Genomic DNA, 21,312 nt, shown 5'->3' with positions numbered 1-21,312 from the left:
AAGCCTAGCATTGGTTCAGTGGTTCTTGAGATAGCTCTCGATATTTTGAGAAAATATCTCAAAACTAGACTTTTTATGTTGAAGCCTATGGCCAGCATGCAGAGCATTAGGAAAATTTCATAATTTTTTATAAGTCTCATTGATTCCTTGTTATTTGCATCTACAGTGAGGATTGGTATTTTATCAATGTCACTATACTCACTTTTTCCTTGTCCCAATCTTTATCTCCGTCCACAAAATTCTGGTACATCTCCTGCATCAGATACTTGCGATTTAAAAACTTGTTACGATTCCACAAGAACTCATTGTCATTGTCAATGTTACGCATTAGTACTGCCACCTATATGAAACATGTAACAAGGAAAATGATGTTATCAAATGATTTCAACTACCAAAATCTGAGCGATAAACTTAAAATAAAGTTCAAATTACTGGTTTGCTTGGTAGAAGTTTGTATACTCTTCACTTTGTGAGATATTAGGCCAAACTCGCCATGTTATATGAGATTATAGATGAAAGACAGAGGCTCAAGGTAATACCTCTATTTATAGGAAATTCATAACCCCAACTGAACACAAGGGTTTTTGATATCGGAAGGGAAAGAAGATGAAGAAAGAAGTCACTTCAACCCGGATTCAAACCTTGGACCCCTCGCATGCCACGCAAAAGATCCCCAGCATGTAGCCACACAGGTGACGTTGGCCCTGGGTATATGACTTAGGCTGATTGCGTCATCAAGTCATGTGCAATGCGTGCACAAGCAGTGGTTTTCATAGTGAGATTTAGTAAGATCTGGTTCAGTAAGGGTTAAACATGTGAGAAAGTTCATGCAATTTTATTGGTTCTTAGCCGTGTTATATGACATGATATAACACACGAGTGGCAATGTGATACCCTTACAAGGTATTTGAACCAATCTGAAGCGCATAGCAACAAGCGACTGATCGATTCTATGCCCTAGGTAATTCCTTTTAAAATGTAGGATTTAATTTGATCAAAATTCAGTATACTTATGATTAATATTTTATTTGAATTGAACTGTTTAAGAATGAGAATAAAGGTACTGTTTTTAGCCGCTGTTGTGTATCTACCGTCTCATAATAGGGGACACCATTATTTCTGGTGCAAAACAATTTTGCTTCGCCTTATTGTTCTACTTAAAATAATGGTGTCACCTGTGTAATATGAGATGATGGATGCACACCAGCGGCTAAAATCAATACCTCTATTATCTAAGTATCCAATCTTACCTCAGTCCTGCCATGTTTAAGACCTCTAGATTGTGGTGATATCAGCGCTATCTCAAACCTCACTCTCTTCTTCAGCTCTTCACTCATTGCATTGGCTTCACTAACCATGGGCATTAGTTCAATCAGAGCTTCTTGGAGTAAGAGATCATCTGCAATGGGATTTAAAACAATATTTCAGAATTTGAGGTATATTTTTCATCAAATTTTCCCCTTTGTTATCATGCCTTTTTTTCTGTCACTTTCTTTTCTCTCCTCCTTCCCTCCCTTCCCAAATTTTCTTTCTCTTTTCCATCTCTCTTTTTCTCTCCCTCTCTCCCCTAACTAACCTTTACATTTATAACACTCGTAAAAACAAGTATTAATGTAACGGGTCCCGATTTTTAGTCTAAGCACTGGGCAAGATATCCTTATTTTCTAATTAATGTCACCAAAATGTAAAAACATATAAAAAGTACTTTGTTATGCAACAATATTTGTCCATTCTAAATTTGTTGGGACTGTTTTTATATGTCATTTAAAGTTAGGTATGATGCATAGAACAAGGTCACAGAAGGCTTGTTTGTCATCATTTGGGCCTAGTGAGATCTGACAAAAAGGAGTAATGGCTGCATAATGAATGGTCTCAAAATCCAAATTGTTCTCCCATCTCATCTCTTACTAACTTAAGGGACTTATCTGTCCCTTTCTGAAATGCATTATATCCCGATTTCTTGCTAGGGGCACCATTTCTTGCAGAGGGTTTCAATTCCCCTTTTCACTTTCTTTAACCTCCCACTCCCTCCCTCCCATCCCAATGTCTCTCTACCCTCACCCCTGACTAACCTTTAGACTTATCAGTCCCTTTGCCAAATGCAGCAAACCCTGAATTTGCTGCTATTTCTTGCTGAGCGGAGTCATATGTTGGTTTCTCTGCTTCTAGCTTTGCTTTAGCGGGATTCTTGGCCAGATCTTGTGGATGATGGAATACGTATAAATGTCTGGATCCAAACATTATCCTGAAAGGAAAACAACCAAATGATGTTAACAAATAAAACAAATAAATGAGTAAAACATAAAAAGGCCATTCATTTATTGAAAAGGTTTTTTTTCTTCACAGCCTCATCCCCCCCCACCAATTTACTCTACAAAAAAAAGTTATTTATACCATCAGAAAATATATTTTCAGGCTGTCTTCTGCATTAGGATATGGTTTAATTATGACCAGTCCCTAATGTAGTAGTGTTACTACTGCGTGCCTTGTAATCATGACTTTCATGGTTATCTCGCATTAGGACATGGTTTAACAATGACCAGTCCCTAATTATTGGTTACTGCTACATGTTACTGCTGCCTTGTAACTAAAAAAATGTTAGTAACCCAGGTTCAAGCCTGGGCTCATCGTACACCTGTTCCGAATCATGATATGCCATAGGCTTTGTGTTGTGATCATTTCAATCAGTGGTTCATAGCAAAGAAAGCATGAGCCAATTGACCTAGCAAAAGTCGAATTCTAACATACGAGTACACTACACCAGCGAATTGCATGCCTTGTAACCATGACTGCTACATATGGTAGTATACACTACTCACCTATCATTATGATGTAGTTCTACTCTGTCTGTGAGTTCATTTCCATTAATGAGTACCTTTGCATTAGGACATGGTTTAATAATGACCAGTCCCTTATGATTGGTTACTGCATGTTTACTGCCTGGATTTGTTTGCCAGTGGTATTCTCTTACACGAAGGATACACCCCTTATGACCATGACTTCCATATATGGTAGCAAACACTACTCACCTATCATTATAATGTACTTCTACTCTGTGAGTTCATTTCCATTAATGAGTACCTTTGCATTAGGACATGGTTCAACAATGACCAGTCCTTTATGATTGCTACACAATGTGCCTGCTTTGTAACCAAATTTCCCATATATGGTAGCATATATACACTACTCACCTATCAAAATGATGTAGTTCTAGCCTGTCTGTGATTTCCTTTCCGATAACAAGAATTTTTGCATTAGGACATGGTTTAAGAATGACCAGACCCGTAAGATTGGTCAATACTGCATGTTACTTGTCTTGTACCCATGACTTACATTACTCACCTATCATTATGATGTAGTTCTACTCTGTCTGTGAGTTCATTTCCATTAATTAGTACCTTTGCATTAGGACATGGTTTAACAACAATCTGTCCCTTACGATTGGTTACTACAGCATGTTCCGGTTGAATACTGCCAATATGAAAATAAAAATGCATATAAAGCTTTAAAAAATGACATATTTGTATTCTGTACCCGTTCTAAATGATAAGAAATCTGTTTTGATAATTTTACTTTTTTATATTTTTTTGTCAGGAATTAAGGTAAAGTATACTTCAATCCAAAATATTTAATTGTCAAATCATTTTTTTTAGTAATAGGTCTAGAAGAAATTGAACCAAGTGCACGAGCTGAAGGTACCAGAGCAGCCTTTTGGAAAAAGAGGCTTCCCAATCTTCCACTAATAACGTTCATGCAGCAACATCACAAAAAGGTTGACCCAATTTCTTTTCTAGCCAAGATAGTGCTCCTGAATCTAATAAGTGTGTGTGTGTGTGTGTGTGGGTGTGTGTGTGTGTGTGTGTGGGGGTGCGCCTGAAAATGCTCACTTCCGGGGACATTTTCGTGTGTTTAACTACACAACCGGGGACATCTGCCAACCGGGGACGTCCCCGGTTGTAGAGACTATACCACCTGCATCCCCTATGGCTAAAAAGCTTTAAAATGCAATAAAAAAACCGGGGACACTACACAGGTGTGGGGTCATGACCCCAAATGGTCAATTATTCCATCAAAAATGTTTTTGAAATCGCCATTTTGTCCCCGGTGTGTCGATTAAAACACACAATGTAACGTGAGTGTCCCCGCTTAATACACAAGTCGGGAAGGGGTGTGTGTGTGTGTGTGGGGGGGGTTGTTAGTAGCAAATATTTTGCTCCAAAATTTTTCAAATATTAATATTAAAGCATTAGAGGTGTTACACCCCCAATTTCACCCAATCTCCTCGAGCGGTGCATGGCCCTATTTTCCCCCTTTTTTTTATTAATTCATCTTCTGTCGCCCCTTCTTTTTTGCGCCCCCTGCTTTTACCTGGGGGACTCGCGCCCCCAAATCCACACCTAAAATATGGGCATGACTACCAAAGGGCTAATTTTTTACTCAACACCCTCCAAATCAGTATAGGCAGTTTGTACATAGTGCTGGGGCCTGTCATGACTTGCTATAGAGGACAACATTATCACATTTTTGAAATGCAATGCTGTTTTTGCCCTGGTCTTTACCTGCACTTGGCGAATTGAGTAAGGCACTTCATATAGGAATGGTGTATACTAATCAGTATGTATTAATAAAAATGATATTTTCAAGTTGACTGCAACAGAGACTTACGTTAGTCCTGATAGGAGTATTTCTGGTTGTGGATCTGCTTTGTTGTTTCCAACCCTAGTAACACCTGATCAAAACACAGGAATAAACAAACAAATCAGTATATTGCTTTATTTCATCAACAGTGAGATCTAGTGTGGTATCTAACAATGGAATGGTTTAATTGTTACAATGTTGTAGCTGTATATACGTTCCTCGCAACTTCATGATTTTCTACAAAGCATTATGATACTGTACAAGTTGAATTTTTCCGAAAAGTACTTGCAATTTGAGCTATTGCAACACCCTATTATGATGATATTCAAACTTAGAGCAGGTATATCATTCACTAAGCATTGCCCGTTCTTTAAAGTATATTATTTCTGCTCAGTAACAAAGGTGCAGGGTTTGAGTTTCCCAGTTACTCACCAGGTGGAGCAAAGTGTACAACCATGCCAGTCAGAGCAGGGTCCTCGTTTAAATTCCAGAAATGTGGTATTACTTTCATTTCTTCTCTTTTCTTCCTCTCCTTCTCTAGTTCTTCCTGTCAAGATAAAGTGTATAAAATGCTTGGTTGTAAGAATAGAAAATTAGTATTAAATATCTCCAATGTGATCCACTGTCACAACAAACTGCCAAAACTTGTATACGTTGCAGTAGATTTCAGAATAGGGGACTGAGAAGCACAAATTTGTGATGTACCAACAAAAAAAACATGATTTCACTGACAAGTGTTCTTGTTAATTAAGTCAATGATACCCCCGGCGTTAGACGGCAAAACTTTTATACAGGTGCAGCGGAGTAGCCAGATTTCAGAATAGGGAGACTGAGGAGCATAAACTTGTGAATTTACACACAAAAAACATGATTTCACCTGTGAATGTTCTTGTCAAGTATGTTACTTGAATGACACCCCTGTGTTCAGTGGCATACTGGGACTAAAGAGTTACTGACAACCTGAAATGTACTGACCGTCTGTGATTTTGGGGAGGGGCTCAAGGCAATGCAAGGTAAGTAAGCAGTATAGTGCCAACAACAATCGCATGCATTAAAACAAGACTAAATTAAAGACTAACTTAATTTCTTTCAACTTCAACTACATTATCAATACAGGGCACAGGTAGTTTTACTTGTTGCATGAAATGATTCATTTTATTCTACTGATTGACTGATTGATTGATTGATTGATCAAAAGATTGATTAGTTTTACCTGTTGAGATGTTTGTACTTCTTTCAGCCTCTGTTCCCATGATTGTTTCATTTGGTCCATTTCAGCTTGGTTTTGTTGTAATCTTCCTTCAAGTTCCCTCTTCATTTCTTCAACCTCTGAAATTCAAAAATGTTATTATATAAAATACAGTTATTCTGTCGGTCCAACATCCGAGCTATCTCTAGTCTCGGGCCCAAACTGCATGTGACTCACGGTTTGTTATATGAACGATAGAAACCGGCTGTGAAGGAGGCTACATAGCGATGTTGTTGGAGTGACATTCAATTCCGGAAAAAAAGCACTCAACCATGGAATTTAATTTTAAGTTTGTCAGTATATACACGGTAAATCCTGTAAGTTTCTTCCACTCTGTAGACTTAGAAACAGTTGTTTGATTCCACTGACTATTTGCGATCGAAAATTACACAACACCAATGCCAGAAATCATCAACAAAAATCTAATCAAGGACTTGTTTTCACTCGACCGTGATTCGCATCATCAACCAGAAGTGACGTGACACGGACCGACAGAATATATAGAAACCAATTTCAGATCTATATATGGTAAACAAATTCAAATAATTTGGGTAAAGAATAACAAAATTTTAATTTTGTAAAAATTTGAAGGAAATCATATTTTATGGCTTTAAGATATCTCTGCTGCATTCTACCTGAAGTGAGAACAAAATCTCAGAACAAATTGGTTGAACACTTTCAGGTCTAAAATGGAAATGGTCCCCCTTCCACCCTCATCCACTATTGGATGCACAATATGCTCATCATCAACACATGTTCTCCCAACATTGATTGGTGGGGATGGGTATTGAGGCAACACTATTATCTATGTTTGCATGTGATTCAAATAGTATGTGCAGTGGGGTAAAATGAACATGCACATTAGGACAAGTGTTTGACTACATTCCCCCCCCTCTGTGACTGCAAGCTCCCAATTTCACACAATAACATGATTATACTTTTACATTCAATTGACCTTTTCTGTAAATCCCATAATTCCTCGTGGTTAGACCCGAAATTTCATCATTTGATGTCACACCGACTTGCAATGCGCAGTAACGATGACATCTTGGGTCTAACCGCAAGGAATGATGGGATTTACCAAAAAGGTAAATTTCTGACAAGATTATGTTACCTTCTTCAGCAATGCCTTGGATAACGGCAGCCTGTCCCCCTCCACCTTTCTGTAGTTCAGCCTGTAACCTTGCATTCTCTTCCTTCAATTCTCTGATCAACTTCTCTGTCGGGCTCTCATTGACCACTGCTTTAGTCTTGATGGCTTTGGCTCGGTCAGCTATAGAGGTGAGAGAAAGGAATTGATTGATTGAGTGATTGAGTGATTATTGATTGATTGATTGATTGACCAAGATGGCAGGGCTCAGTGTCAGCTCCGCCATCGCAATAAGTTGTTTTCACTTGCAGCAAATGTAAGAGGATTTGTCGTTCAAGAATTGGACTGCATAGCCACAGCAGGCGATGCAGCCAAACATCAGAGTGACTTAGAGACAGACGGATGCCAAGATGATGATGATGATTGATTGACCAATTTACTGATTGGATGACATACTGACTGACTGACTAGTTCCTGATAGATAGGAATGATTCATTCGTTCATCATTCAATCAATACACTGACTGAATGATGTTGATCGATCCTTTCTACTGGGTATCTAAAAATGTGGTTTTGTTTAAGAACTTTTCAGAATTGTGGACTCTGAATTAAACACTTATTTAGTTAGTTATAATGATCCTGTCATAGATTTATGCCCCAAGCATCATGTCAGCTGCATATAGGTCACTGAAAACCTGTGTGTTTTGTTCGCTTATTTCAAAAGAACATGTTTTCTTTCCCAAGCCCTTACCATATCTTAGTGTAGACAGTGTTTCTTCATAATTGACATCAGCTGGACTGATTGCAGCAATCTAAAAACAAAAATTCCAAACATTATTAATGTACTTATATTCACAAGATAAGCAACCTCATTTTATAACTTCTCTTTCAGTTAGGTCTCTCACTGAAGTTCATGAAATTTTATGTCACAAGAGAAGTAGCAGCAATATGATTTAGATCCTTGGGCCTATACAGTATACTACAGTTCATGCCATTGGTTTACTTGAAAGCTCACATTGGTTAGAATGCTTGCTAGATACGCATGGATCCAATGTTCAAATCTTGGTAAAGGGTAAGGACAAAAATCTTCCGTGGCCAAATCGATGGAAAGAATAAATTACGATTAGCTGCAAAACATGATTAGCAGAAAATTGAATTTCCTGCAGCTATTTCTACTGTAAATTCTGGAAAATGATCATCAAATCTTTGAAAAATAAGTTCTCCAGCAAGTGCCATAGTCTGTTTAAAGCCACATTCAGAAATAATTGACCCCGGTAATAATAAATCATGTGCTTCCATAATGTTTTTAGCGGGTTTGACGTCTGACAAGCTTAGAACTGTCAAGCTTTCATCAGGACAAAGTACCTAAGTATGAGACAGTGAACAAGCAGACCTCACAGCTATCTACTAATCTTAGAGCCACCAAAAACTTTCACATTAGCAGATAGGCAAGGTTTGCTTGTTCACAAGGGGCAGTATTCAGTGAACAGCTCTTTTTAGAGTCATCAGTACGCAAGGGGCGGTCTATTATGTCTAATGCTTGGGTACTTTGTCCTGAAGAAGTCAGGGCTACTCCTGACGAAAGCTTGACAGGTCTAAACTTGTCCCACGGCGGACCCACAAAAAAATTAACTAATTGTTATGAATTACCATCATAAAAGCCTATCCCACAATATGGTTTCTGAAATTGACTTTCCTGCTTGCACAACATCTCTTATGTGTTTGGTAGGGATACCGTAGTGTCACTTAAAGTAAAATTATAAGAGTCTAATAATCTTACCATAATAGTCTTGCTGTTTCCACCCAAAGCATTTTTTAACAACATTGTCAGCTTTGAATCTCTGTAAGGCACTGTGTAAAACAAGAAAACACAGATTGTGGTATAATAAGTCAAAAATACTTACAAAAATTACAAGATACTTTATGCAATACCATTGGCTCCTGTGCTCATTATGCACTGTTAGAACCAATCACTTTTCCACAATGACAACAGGGCTGATCAATTAAAAATTCAGGTAATTCTATGAGCATGAACATCGAGTAGTTACTTATATTTATCTTTTATTAATATCATTTAAATTAAATCTGTGAATTTTGACAGTAAGGTTATGTGATTTGAGATGAGTCCAGTTTTGACTCAGTGATGAGCATTCAGTTAGGTTAAGTTAAGTTAAGTTGGCCTTGTTTGGAGTACTGCATATTCTGGCCTCAAGTTGTACTTTGTATAATCTAAGGACTTATAACACCATGAAAATCTTGGACACTCACTTTTAAATCAGTTTTTATTTCTTACCTCTTACACCTTTCTTGCCTGAACTCATATCTGCTAGAGCTTTAATAACATTTCCTAGTGAAGACAGAGACAAATTTATCGCTGCTCCTTCTTTTAGTCGATCTCCAGTCGCACCTGTGCTGTCAACACGCTCACTGATAACAGAATAAATAAAATATGAATATTCATGAAATTATGCTCCTACTTTTAGTCGGTCTCCAGTCGTACCTGTGCTGTCAACACGCTCACTGATAACAGAATAAAATATGAATAATAATCTATGAACTGTCATCACCTTCACTCTTACATTTGCAGGAACAAAATCTGACTCAGAATGACTCCCAGCACACTCTATTCTGAGTCAAACTAGCACAACTCGGTAACAGAGTGTGCTGGGAGTCAATCCAAATCAAATTTGACACCACAGAAATTAGCAGTAGCATAAATTTCTGATATTGCAGGTATGGTGGTTGGTGTAAAATCCAAGAAGTAGCATCTTTCACTACCAGAATAAATTTTTTGGTACAAAATATGTGAATAGTAAAAATATTTTTGTCATTTTGAACCCAAAATGGTCTAATATGACATGAAACTGGACAAACACAAGCATATATTTTATAATTTTTAATGCTAAAATAGTCAATATATGACCTGAAATTTGGTCAGAAACATATGGATTTATTGCATGGACCATCCCCCCTCTTAAATATTGGTTGATTTAGGTATGTAGAACTTAGAATGTTGTTTATGTTCTACAATTAAAGCTGTGCAAACATGAAACATTGAAAATTCATTATGAAATGTCAGACAGCCGATAATCTTGTTTATACTAATGGAAGTACAGACTTTGACCTATTGCGGCAAAACGGTTCACTCCCTGGTGACTATAGACCGATGCCCGTTTGAGAACATGAGACAAGACAAGACAAGACAGGGAGCAACTGTTTAAACAAACAAACAAACATTGTTTCAGTTTTAATGCTTTAAGACCAGGGCAAATACCACGTTGCTTAAATATATGATGGCACAAGTGGCTTATGGGACCTAGCAACCATTGTTATTGATGTGTGATAGATGTGGATTTAATGAAAATTGCATGTTTATATCGTGGTGCCAAAACAAGTCCTATGTACAGCTTACCTTCCTGCCAAATCAACCAAGTTAATTATAGAAGTTTTTGTCATCATCTGTCCTCTCTCATTCTTGCCTTTCTGTACAAACTCTATGGAGACTATGGTATGTGCTCGACTGGAATGCAAATAAAACAAAACCAATGACATATTACAGCTTGAAAATATCAATCAAATATTGTAGACACACAACAGTTTGTTTGAAATTTTGCAATCAGTTTCAGTTCATTTCACTTTCTATTTCATGTAAGGCCAAAAAAAAAAAAAGGTTCGTCTCAAAGCTTGCGCGCGTGTTTGTAAAATCCCACGATTTGACAAAAAACAAATGCGGAAATTTTTTTTATTTCAAAAAAAAATCTTTTTTTAGTTTTTTCCAGAAAAAATCGGCGAAAATCAGATTTTTTTCCCCAAATACCATGAAAAAAGTCCGAATAAAAAAAAAAAAAAAAAAAAATCGATTTCGCATTTGTTTTTAAATTTCTCGTGAGCTTTGAGACAAACCTTTTTTTTTTTGGCCTAATATCAGACAATGTAGGCCTAACAAAAAATTAATAGTGGTGTAATTTTGTCAAATTTTGTGTGAATCAAAATCATGAATCAAGAGAATCAAAGTAATACTGTATGTTGAATAAATATGAATTTAGGAAAATCAATGTTAATTCTCCCAAACAAAATTTAGGAGAATCGTTGTGAGAACTGATTCTCACCAAATTTGTAGCCCTGAGATGAGTAATTTGGTGATCAAGTGTTCAGAAAGTCAAAAAAGGCAATATTTAGTGGGTTTATGTTCACCTTTTGCAAAAAATTGGAATAAGTGCACTTTTTCATTTGAAAAAGACCCATATTTTGGAAATCCCACACCCTCCCAATAAATATGCGCACAGGCCTGATGACTGAAAATGTGTGTGAATCGTCATGGACAGTGAAATAAGCTCAGAAAATAAATATGTTTCTTTTCCCATGTATCAATAAATACAGACCCAAAGCAACACTGTCAGTATGTTAGATGTTTGCAAATTGTGCTTCATTAATATTACTGTTGAGTGTGGCTCTAAGTATATGTCGGACGTGTACAATTTCTGTCAGGCTGATAACTTTTATGAGTTATCTGCCCGACTGGATAGTGGCCAAAAAAGTTAGAGTACACCCCTGGTCAATATGTACCTGCTAGTAGCATTCATATTAGTAGAAGCAATGGTCCTGTTCCGTGTTCCCTCATTAATTTTACTATTGATATCTGGGTAACTCTGGACTGGAAATTTGGCTTGAGTTTCAACTGAAAGAAAAAGAAAAGGTAAAAGTTAGACACAGGCAACATAATTGTGTGCATATACATAGTCCGGCTGCAAACACCAAATTTTGGGGGTTAGATGGTTTTGCCAGTTAAAGTTTGTTTTTTTGCTGGTTATTGATCTTTGAGTGGTGTAGAAAAATATTCCGTGGGATGTAAAATCGTCCGAGATATTCAAGATGGCCGCCACGTATCTCTGAAATAACATTCAAATGGTGTTTTAGTGACAAAAGGTATCATACCAAATAACTATTGTGTTTTGGGCAGTTAAAGTTTGTTTTTAGCTGATAAATGATCTTTGAGTGGTGTAGAATAAGATTCTAAGGGGTGTGAAATTATCACCCTTGGGCAATCCGAGATATTCAAGATGGCCGCCACGTATCTCTAAAATAGCATTCAATTGGTGTTTTATTGACAAAAGGTATCATACCAAATACTGTTCTGGGTAGTTAAAGTTTATTTTTTTGCTGATAAATGATCTTTGAGTGGTGTAGGATAAGATTCTAAGGGGTGTAAAATTGTCACCCTTGGGCAATCCGAGATATTCAAAATGGCCGATTCGTAACTCTGAAATAGCATTCAAATGGTGTTTTAGTGGCAAATGGTATCATACCAAATAATTATAGTGTTTTGGGCAGTTAAAGTTAGTTTTTTGGCTGATAAATGATCTTTGAGTGGTGTAGGATAAGATTCTAAGGGGTGTGAAATTGTTACCCTTGGGCAATTCGAGATATTCAGAATGGCCGACACGTAACTCTTAAATAGCATTCAAATTTTTTTTTTTTGGTAACAAAACAAATAATTATAGCGTATGTAGTGCGTATTAATGGTAGTGAGGGCTCAATATGTAATATATGCACGTAGATTATGAATTGGCACGCTTCAGTGATCCCAAATTGCATGATGGCGTCCCGTGAGTTGTGTAATGTATGCTCATAATAGGTAACTGTCTTTTCTCAACATATTGAATGGTTTGCATAACATATCATACTCATACGTTTCTTGTTATTAATTTAATCATTCTTAACCATTTGCATAAAGTTTTACCTGTCTTTCAGACCATTTTTAGCAATAGAATACACCAATTGAATTAACAATCATTACATGTGTATATATTGTCATCTTGAAATATGTTCTTTAACACAAATACCTGAGAATTGTAGCTATAATTGTATGACACTCTTTGAAAGTACACTTTTAAGGAGTGTGAAGATATAATGATTACTGTTCCAAGGGAGTAATTTGAGTAATAGCCCACATTTGTATGGACTAAGGTTGAGTTTTGAAAATGACAAACTGGCCTATATTATACAGCGAGAAAACATTCCAACGTGCGCAGAAAAAAGACAGCAAATTTTCTTCAGTCATTTTAAAAAAATTGAAACAGTATGTATTTGTTTCAATTTATCTTCACATACCGATACGGGAACGAATGTAATAATGCTCATCGTTGCTCTCTGAACAATGGGCCAGCACGTATACAAACAATAATCAATGCAGGCAAGATTATGAGTATGATTTGTACATGTATGTCAGCTTATGTCAGCCTGAAAAATGATCACGCAAAACTAATATTGGCAATTATGTAGAAGATGGCTCTACCCAGTCTGCCAAACGACTACGTTGATCTTCCCCCCACTTTGACTTCCAGGAATACTAATGTGGGGAAGTGTGTGAACTCCAAAAGATTCAAAGCATCCAGACAGATGGAAGATTGCATTATGTACATATCTACACATGAACGTTATGCCAAAATTTGAGTATCTGATAGCAAAACGCGCGATCGTGGTAATAGCTAGGCAAATGAAATCAGAGAATGTTTAGAAATCTCTGTGAGTGATCTTCACGCGATGGGAATTAGGAATCACAGAGACCCTGTGCCTGAAGGAAGAACAGATGATTGTGTTTCAATTCAGTGAGTGTTCCAGGCTAAAGAAGAAATAAAACCAGCAAACAAACTTTATTATTCTACTGTTTTTAGTGACAAAAGCAATACACGCTGTGATGTTGCAGCATCTGAAGAAGATGCAACTGATGAATTTCTAAAACATGCTGTAGATGTCCTATCTGGTGATAAGAGTCACATTGGAAACCTGCTGAATTGTATCAGGAATGCTGCACACATTTGGAAATCACATTAACTCGTGCTGATCGTAGGTGACTCAATAAAGAACTCCAAACAAACTTTGCCGAAGAGCTTCTAGTTCTTTCATCACAAAGTTATTCTAGTATTATCGTATTCCGTTGCAACGTTGTTTGTTGTTAACGCACGTGAAATGTGAAGTTATAATGAAACTGTTATAGGCAGTCCAAAGAGTAGCCAAACAGATAGTACGAGAGTGCAAAAACATTCCCATTGTAAAGTCACACTACAATATCCCTATCGACGAGGATTAGGCTGCATAATCAGTATCTGACATGCTACAATTTCCTCGCCGAAGTTGAAGAAGTCCTTGTCAGCTTTACTGATAGGCAACAAAGTCCTGTGCAAAAGCAAGCAATGGATCTTCAAGTGGCATTGGGTGTCTTACTCAGAGATTCAAAGATGATTATAAACCATTGGTTTGACTACCGGGTTACATGTTGCTATAATGATCGGTCCTACACTTCAAGAATTTCGGCTGCAGTTGCAGGCGCTGTTGATATTAGTCGTCAAGGAATTGGAGGCGCTCAGCTCAGGAATGATTGGTACAAGTTGGGATATCAGTTCAGATATCACCAAACGGAAAGCTGTTAACCCCGAGCTGTCACTCAATACACTCCCTGCAAAAAGTCTTCCAAAATGTGTTATATTTCTACCTTTCATTTCGGTGGTGGCCATCTTGGAATTTTTATGCGATTTTAAGGAAGTAAAATGTCAAACTGGATCTGCTTAATACCAGGGTGTACATTAATTATTGTAAACAAAATCTGGCAAAAGAACTTTACCTTGAAACTAATGGTTTTTGCTTATGACGTTTAACAGCGGCCATTTTGAATTGCGTAGAATGTCATGTTTAAAACTGTATATAGTTTATATTTAAAGCATCCAAAAGGAAAATAATTTACACAAAATACTTTAAGTTATCATTTATTATGGTACCGCTAGTGAATAACCAAACTTAATTTTAGTATCCATAGCGGCCATCTTGAATATTTCTAATTGCCCAAGGGTTACCATTTTACATCCCCCAAAATCTTATTTTGTACCACTGAAAGAGTAATAATTAGCAAAGAAAACTACTTTAACTGGCAAAACCATCTAACCTTGCTCTGCCACCGGACTAACACTTGTATTGGGTGCAGTTACAAAACATGAAGCAGATACCTATATTTTATAAGTGTGATGATATTTTTATTCTAGAAATCTTGAAAATTGAGCTCCTGTCCCAGTGGCTACTTAGAGAAACCTCCGGAAAGATGATCCACTGTCCCACATTCCAAGACTGACTTTATAAGGCATGAAAATTTGGACTTTAATTAAAATTAAAATGGGGTCAAAATAAGGTCAATTCATTCACAAACCTGTAAATATCTGTCCTTCTGAGGACTTTAAAACTGTTTGGCTTGAAAAGATTTCAACCTGCTTATGGTAGATTTCTTGCACCAGTGGTGCCCCCCCCCCTGCTATTTTGGCCTACGGGCCACCTGCTTATTTTTTGCAGGGCATATTTGTGATCTTTGGGTTGCTTCTTCTTCTCTTCCTTCTTCATTTAAAGACATAAATGTCAAGGCTAGCACCCCAATTCTAGTACAAGTTAACTACAAAAATCTCAGGCCTGATATGTGGTACACCTAGAGAAGATCTCATACCTGCTGATTGTAGATTTTGTATACTAGAGACTGAAAATTCCTCCTTAAGTTAACGCATAAGTATTTGTACCTACCATAAAATCCTTCTGAGGATGTTACCAGCTTTCACTTTGAAGCTGCTTCGGTTGAAAAGATCTCGTACCTGCTAATCGTAGAGTTCTTAAACTACAGATTTAAATATCCTCCTTAAGTTAACACATAGGTTAAGTATTTGTACCTACCATAAAATCCTTTCTGAGGGTGTTCCCTAACTTTCAGACCTCCTTTCACTTTAAAGCTGCTGGGGTTGAGAAGATCTCGTACCTGTTCATTGTAGATTTCCAACATGCTTACAAATACCTGAATTTAAAAGAACAAGAGAGAGAGAAAGGAACCAACATTAAACATGTATTAACACATTTGCTTGATATCATCAGTATCCACACTCCATAAACATGTACTAGCAGGTAATGCTGAACTTTGAAAACACTCCTTATTGCAACTCATTTTGCAAAACTTTCAGGTGAAGAACTCTCTTTTTAGTAGTTTTACTGTATCTTTGTGCTTCAACAATACCCCATTTTCCACTAAAATATGTATGTTTCAACGATACCACCTTTTGACAGAAACATGAAGATTGTAATTAGGGACAGATTTAGGTTTTAGTTTTCTACTGGCCCTTTGGGCCAGTAAAATGGTAAATCTACTGGCCCTGCAATAAATTTACTGGCCCAGCTTTTTCAATATGTTCTACTGCAAAAAGTGTGTTACAATGCGCCCTTAAGAGTACCAAACACCATTTTTTTGTTACTTTTGTGTGTCCTTCCTTTCTTAGGGATGCACCATTATTAGACTTCAAGAGGTGGTAAGGAAGTTGGGGTTGGGGCAATTTTTTTCACAGCAAGATTTAAAAAAAATTCATTCATAGGTGGGGAAAGTTTTTTTGCTCATGTATAAGAATAAGAATAAATAGACTAAAAATTATTAACTATAAATAAAAACTGTGTCAAATTATGTCCATTACTGATTATGAGTTATATCAGGCTCAAATATCTAGTGGCCCGTCAGGTCAGCACTGTTGGAAGTTTACTGGCCCTGCACAAAATCCACTGGCGCAGGGCCACCGGGCCACTGCTTAAATCCGTCCCTGATAATGTACCATGCATCCAATGCCATCCATACAACTGTTCTCCAATGGAAAATTTCAATCAATTATGGAATAGTTTTTTCTTATGACTTTTTAATTTTCTTAAAGATGTTGTTCCTCCCTATCTTTAATCTCAATTTACTTTCACTTCTGCATCTCACTCTGAAGGTATAACATGTTCTTGTTGTTCCACCTTGGAGGTCTAACCCAAGAAAACCTTCTACTATAAGATTGATTTATTTATTTATTATGCTTCATCACTGGCTCATATTAATTACAAAGACAAATATAATATAAATATTGCACATACTAATCAAGACAAAGTAAATAAAAATGCCAGCGAAAAGAATGGGACAAACAGGTGCAAAATCACCTCTAGGACCATCCCACCTTTCAATTTTTGAAAACAATTTATGGGAAAAAAAAACCAACACAGCCCCATCCCAAATTATATTTATAAGCCTGCAATGCGAGCATCTGCAGTAAGAGCTCCAAGAGCATGTATTCAAGGAACAAAAATTTTAGTAAAATGAGAATTCAAAAATAAAAGCATCTAGTAATTATATCCTTAAACTTAAAAGGTGAACCTCATTGAAAATAAAGTTATATATCAATGGAAAGCTTATGATGTCAGGAAGCAGAACAACATAATAACCTTTCTGATCGTTCCAGAATGCTATCAACTTAATATCGCATCGGCACATTAAAGATTAGACTACCCCGTAGTCCACTTGCCCATTGTGCATACTCTGGATATTGTATTTCAGCTTAAAACTCTGATTTAATTAATGTGTGCACAATTGATAGATTTTCACATCTGATCAGTCACCCTACTCCCTCTGTTTGTTAGCTTCCCAAGTGGACTACTGACAAAGCCTTGCGGTTAAGATTTTTAACACGGGACTCTATGGAGAGTTAGGCCAATTTCTGGCCTAACTAAAATTGGGCATGATGTAATGCATCTTTAAATGGATCTGCCTTGTGATTGGTCGCCCATACCTCGCTATGGTTTAAATCGTCTGGGCCCGCGCCATTACCATTAACTACACCGTAAACAACTGTCTGTGGTATTTGCAGCGCTTTTGTGTTGACGCGAAAGTTAATCTCTCATCAAACATATAGCGCATACTTGTGGTTAATGGACTGATAAACAAGTATACTTGACAGTGTGTTTTTAGAGAGCAAAGTCCAGGGGGTAAAGTTCTGCTTACAATTCAAAGTTCATAGTCGAAATTTCGGGGTCCGGGGTTCGCTATCAATAAACTGGTAGATTCCAAAATCAGAATTGTTCAGTATTAAAGTGAGCCGTTATAATTATGCAAGATAATGTTGCATTCAATTACTTTTATTGTCACTAATCGTCTGATATTTTTAACTCTTTATGACCATTTTACTATTGAATACTTTAATTTTAATAAACCTCAGTATAATTTTGAGTTCAACGAAATGGGTTCATCATGGCTAATAATAACATATTTTTAATAAAATTCGACTATGGCATAGTCTAATTAAAGATACACTTCTGGAAATGTTTTAAGTTGATAATTATGACATGGTTTAAATCAGTACATTTTACAAATGGGACCAAGTTTCAAAAAGTGAGCCGAGGTGGGGGCTTTTTAAACTTGCTGCTTTCTTTACGTTGTCAACGTTTTGTTGGTGTCATTTCTTTCCATTAGTATCTTATTGTGATAAACCAAGTAGCTGAGGTATTAGCTCAATATGCTAGGAAAATATTTAAACCGATGACGCCATGTTCACATTGGCTTAATTAATAAGCTGTATTTTCGTGCAAAAGGGTACCATAATTCAGGTTGGGTACAATTTGACCCCCCTATAATTAAAGACACAGATAAAAAGAATTTATCGCGTCTGACGTCATCTGTCAATCAAATTCGAGCATTGTTTGTTTACAAGTGTCGTGATGATGACTTGCCGAACACGAATTTATAACCGGGCACCTTATTGTTAATTTTGCACCTTTCGACATGTAAACCATCTCAAAAAGTTAGGTCTTTATAGTAGGAAACTTTCTTAACTGAAGGCACCATGCCCACAATGCATAGAAAAGCTGCTTTTTGCCTTGTAAAAGTCACGGAATTTTTTGCCATTTGCTGCTATTCCTTTTCTCCGATCAGCACCAGATAGATCGGTCTTCCTTTACACGCTGATTAACCTGTGTTAACCAATCAAGGATCGTAATTGACAGTGACAGACGCGATAAATTTTTTATCTCTGTCTTTAATTATAGCTTACTGGATAAATAGCGCAGTTTTCCGATCTCGATATGAAATGGTCTATAGGCTGCTTTCTGTTTTTACAATTTGGTGTTTTTGTTGGTGTCACTTTACATCTCATACAAAATCCATTTTGTGCCACTTTCTGTTTGGAAAATGCACTGACATGCATTACAATAACAAGAAAATATTAATGAAAAGCTACTTTTCAATGAGTACCAAAAGCTTTTAACTAATGAATTTTAAACAATGGCACTTCAATAATGTATCATTATTAGATCCTACATTAAAATACAATTAATTTTTGTTCTCAAATAGTTGAAACAATTGACAAAAGAAATGAATTTATGAGCTGCATGGATTTCACTGATAATTGTTAATTAAAACATTATCAAAATTGATTTGTGTGGAACAATTAAGCTAATGTGGTCCATATTAAAATAAAGTGGTACCATCATACCATTAAATGTGCTAAAAATAAAACAAATTAATGATTTAATATCAAATCTTCTTTGGCAATTTTCTTTCACCTGTTTTCACTTAAGGGGTGGGGTATGAGCGTTTGGACAGTATGTATTGTGGGACATTAGAGCACATCAGACATATCGAATTGCATTCTGAATGTAAAGAATGTCCTTCTGATATCAAATAGTTTTGATTTTTTGAAATTCACAATGTAATACACATTTTATGGCAAATGATTAAAATTGATATTTTTGATATTTAACAGTACTCGAAGTAAACTTTATAAATCTGATGATTTATACTTAAAGTGTATGTAAGTGGGATGAAAAGCCGACGATCAATTAAAAATTTTGACCTTTCGTATTGAAGATACGGATTTTTATCCCAAAACACCAAAAAAATTAGGTCTTTTGGGGGAAAAATCCATATCTTCAATATGAAATGTCAAAATTTTCAATTGATCGTCGGCTTTTCCTCCCAGCTACATACACTTTAAGAATATATCATTAGATTTATATAATTTACTTCGAGGACTGTTATATATCAAACATGTGAAAAATATCAAATTTTAATAATTTGTCATAAAATTTGTATTATATCGTGAATTTCAAACAATGAAAATTATTTGATATCAGAAAGACATTCTTCAGATTCAGAATGCAATTGATATGTCTGATGTGCTCTCATGTCCCACAAAAATACTGTCTAAACGCTCAAAACGCGCTCTTTCCAGATCCCTTAAAGGAGTATTTCATGATCCTAGCATCCTCTATTTATGTCATTTTCATCAGATATCCACGAAAAACCCTATTCCCAAAATTTCAGTTGATTCTGATTTTGCGTTTATGAGTTATGCATGATTATGTGTATTACACTGCTCCATAGACAATGCGTTGTAATTTCGTTCTGGTGCACCAGAACGAAATTCAAATTTCACGATATCTTTGCTAAACGAATTAATCTGCAAGAAATATTTTGTACATAAACATTATGTAGCCAGAGGTTTCCTTGACCTACCTTGACCTATGCCGTTCACTCCAACTGGGGGTTGAGTGGTGGCATCCGCATCACAATGTCCCGCCAAACTGTTCTGTCATCTGCTGTACGGGCTGGCATTTACTATGGAGTTTAGGTCGGTTCTTTTGCAGTCAGCTAGCAGGCAGTCTCTCCACCTCTTTGACGGTCTTCCTCTAGGTCTGACTCCCTGGATGTGACATTCAAAGGCCATCTTTGGAAGGCGTGAGGGAGGCATTCTCTGGACGTGGCCAAAATAATGCAGTCTCTTCCGGGTTATTCTGTCCAAGATGGAAAATTCAACACCCAGGGTTTTATGGATGATGGTGTTTCGGATCCTGTCTCTCCGTGTTACTCCCATTATCTTCCTAAGGCACATCATCTCGAAAGTGAGCAGCCGATTCTCATCCTCTCTTTTCAATGTCCAGGTTTCTGCTCCGTAAAGCAATATTGACAAAACAAGGACCTTATAAAGCTCAATTTTGGTGTTGGTTTGGATGTCCTTTGCACTCCAGATACTCTGTAGTCTCTGCACAGCTCCTAGGGCTTTGCCTATTCAAGTTTAATATCTTCTGAGCAGGATCCTTTTGGGTGATCTTTCCTCCCAGGTATGTGAACTCCTCTACCTGCAGAAGCTGGGTATTGTCAATTGTGATGTTCAGATGGGTGTCTTCTTTGCATATGGCCTGGACTTCTGTTTTAGCGATATTTATTTTGAGTCCAAAAGCTGAGCTACTTTGATGAATGAGGCTAACCAGTGTCTGGAGGTCTTCTTCACTGTTAGCAATTAGTGCAATGTCGTCTGCAAATCGTAAGTTGTTCACCACTTGTCCTTGGATGTTTACTCCTATGTTGGTATCGTGCAGGGCATACAACATAGTCATCTCCAGTAGGATGTTAAAAAGTTGGGGTGAGATTACACATCCTTGGCGAACTCCAACCAGGGTTGTAAACCAGTCTGTTAGTTCCCATTTACTCTGACAGTACTTGCAGATTTATTGTAGAGAGC

The 21,312-nt window shown here is 36.8% G+C and overlaps 1 protein-coding gene across 1 annotated transcript in view; it reads right to left on the bottom strand.

Annotated features, from left to right (window-relative positions):
- Window positions 1-21,312, bottom strand: part of LOC140162546 (kinesin-like protein KIF28P) — a 72,492-nt gene that overhangs the window by 9,503 nt on the left and 41,677 nt on the right. Inside the window, exons 5-18 of the mRNA XM_072185797.1 lie at window positions 15,683-15,800; window positions 11,543-11,654; window positions 10,389-10,496; window positions 9,270-9,403; window positions 8,757-8,827; window positions 7,728-7,788; window positions 7,002-7,160; window positions 5,852-5,967; window positions 5,071-5,185; window positions 4,666-4,729; window positions 3,343-3,471; window positions 2,073-2,245; window positions 1,251-1,399; window positions 203-340 (exon numbers count right to left, since the gene is read on the bottom strand). Coding sequence (XP_072041898.1) covers window positions 203-340; window positions 1,251-1,399; window positions 2,073-2,245; window positions 3,343-3,471; window positions 4,666-4,729; window positions 5,071-5,185; window positions 5,852-5,967; window positions 7,002-7,160; window positions 7,728-7,788; window positions 8,757-8,827; window positions 9,270-9,403; window positions 10,389-10,496; window positions 11,543-11,654; window positions 15,683-15,800 — 1,647 coding nt within the window. The remainder of the gene's footprint in view (window positions 1-202; window positions 341-1,250; window positions 1,400-2,072; window positions 2,246-3,342; window positions 3,472-4,665; window positions 4,730-5,070; window positions 5,186-5,851; window positions 5,968-7,001; window positions 7,161-7,727; window positions 7,789-8,756; window positions 8,828-9,269; window positions 9,404-10,388; window positions 10,497-11,542; window positions 11,655-15,682; window positions 15,801-21,312) is intronic.

Source organism: Amphiura filiformis, chromosome 10, assembly GCF_039555335.1.
Source record: "Amphiura filiformis chromosome 10, Afil_fr2py, whole genome shotgun sequence".
In the NCBI taxonomy this organism is placed as follows: Eukaryota; Metazoa; Echinodermata; class Ophiuroidea; order Amphilepidida; family Amphiuridae; genus Amphiura; species Amphiura filiformis.
The sequence above is the reverse complement of the archived record's forward strand: the minus strand, read 5'-3'. Positions and strand labels throughout refer to the sequence as shown.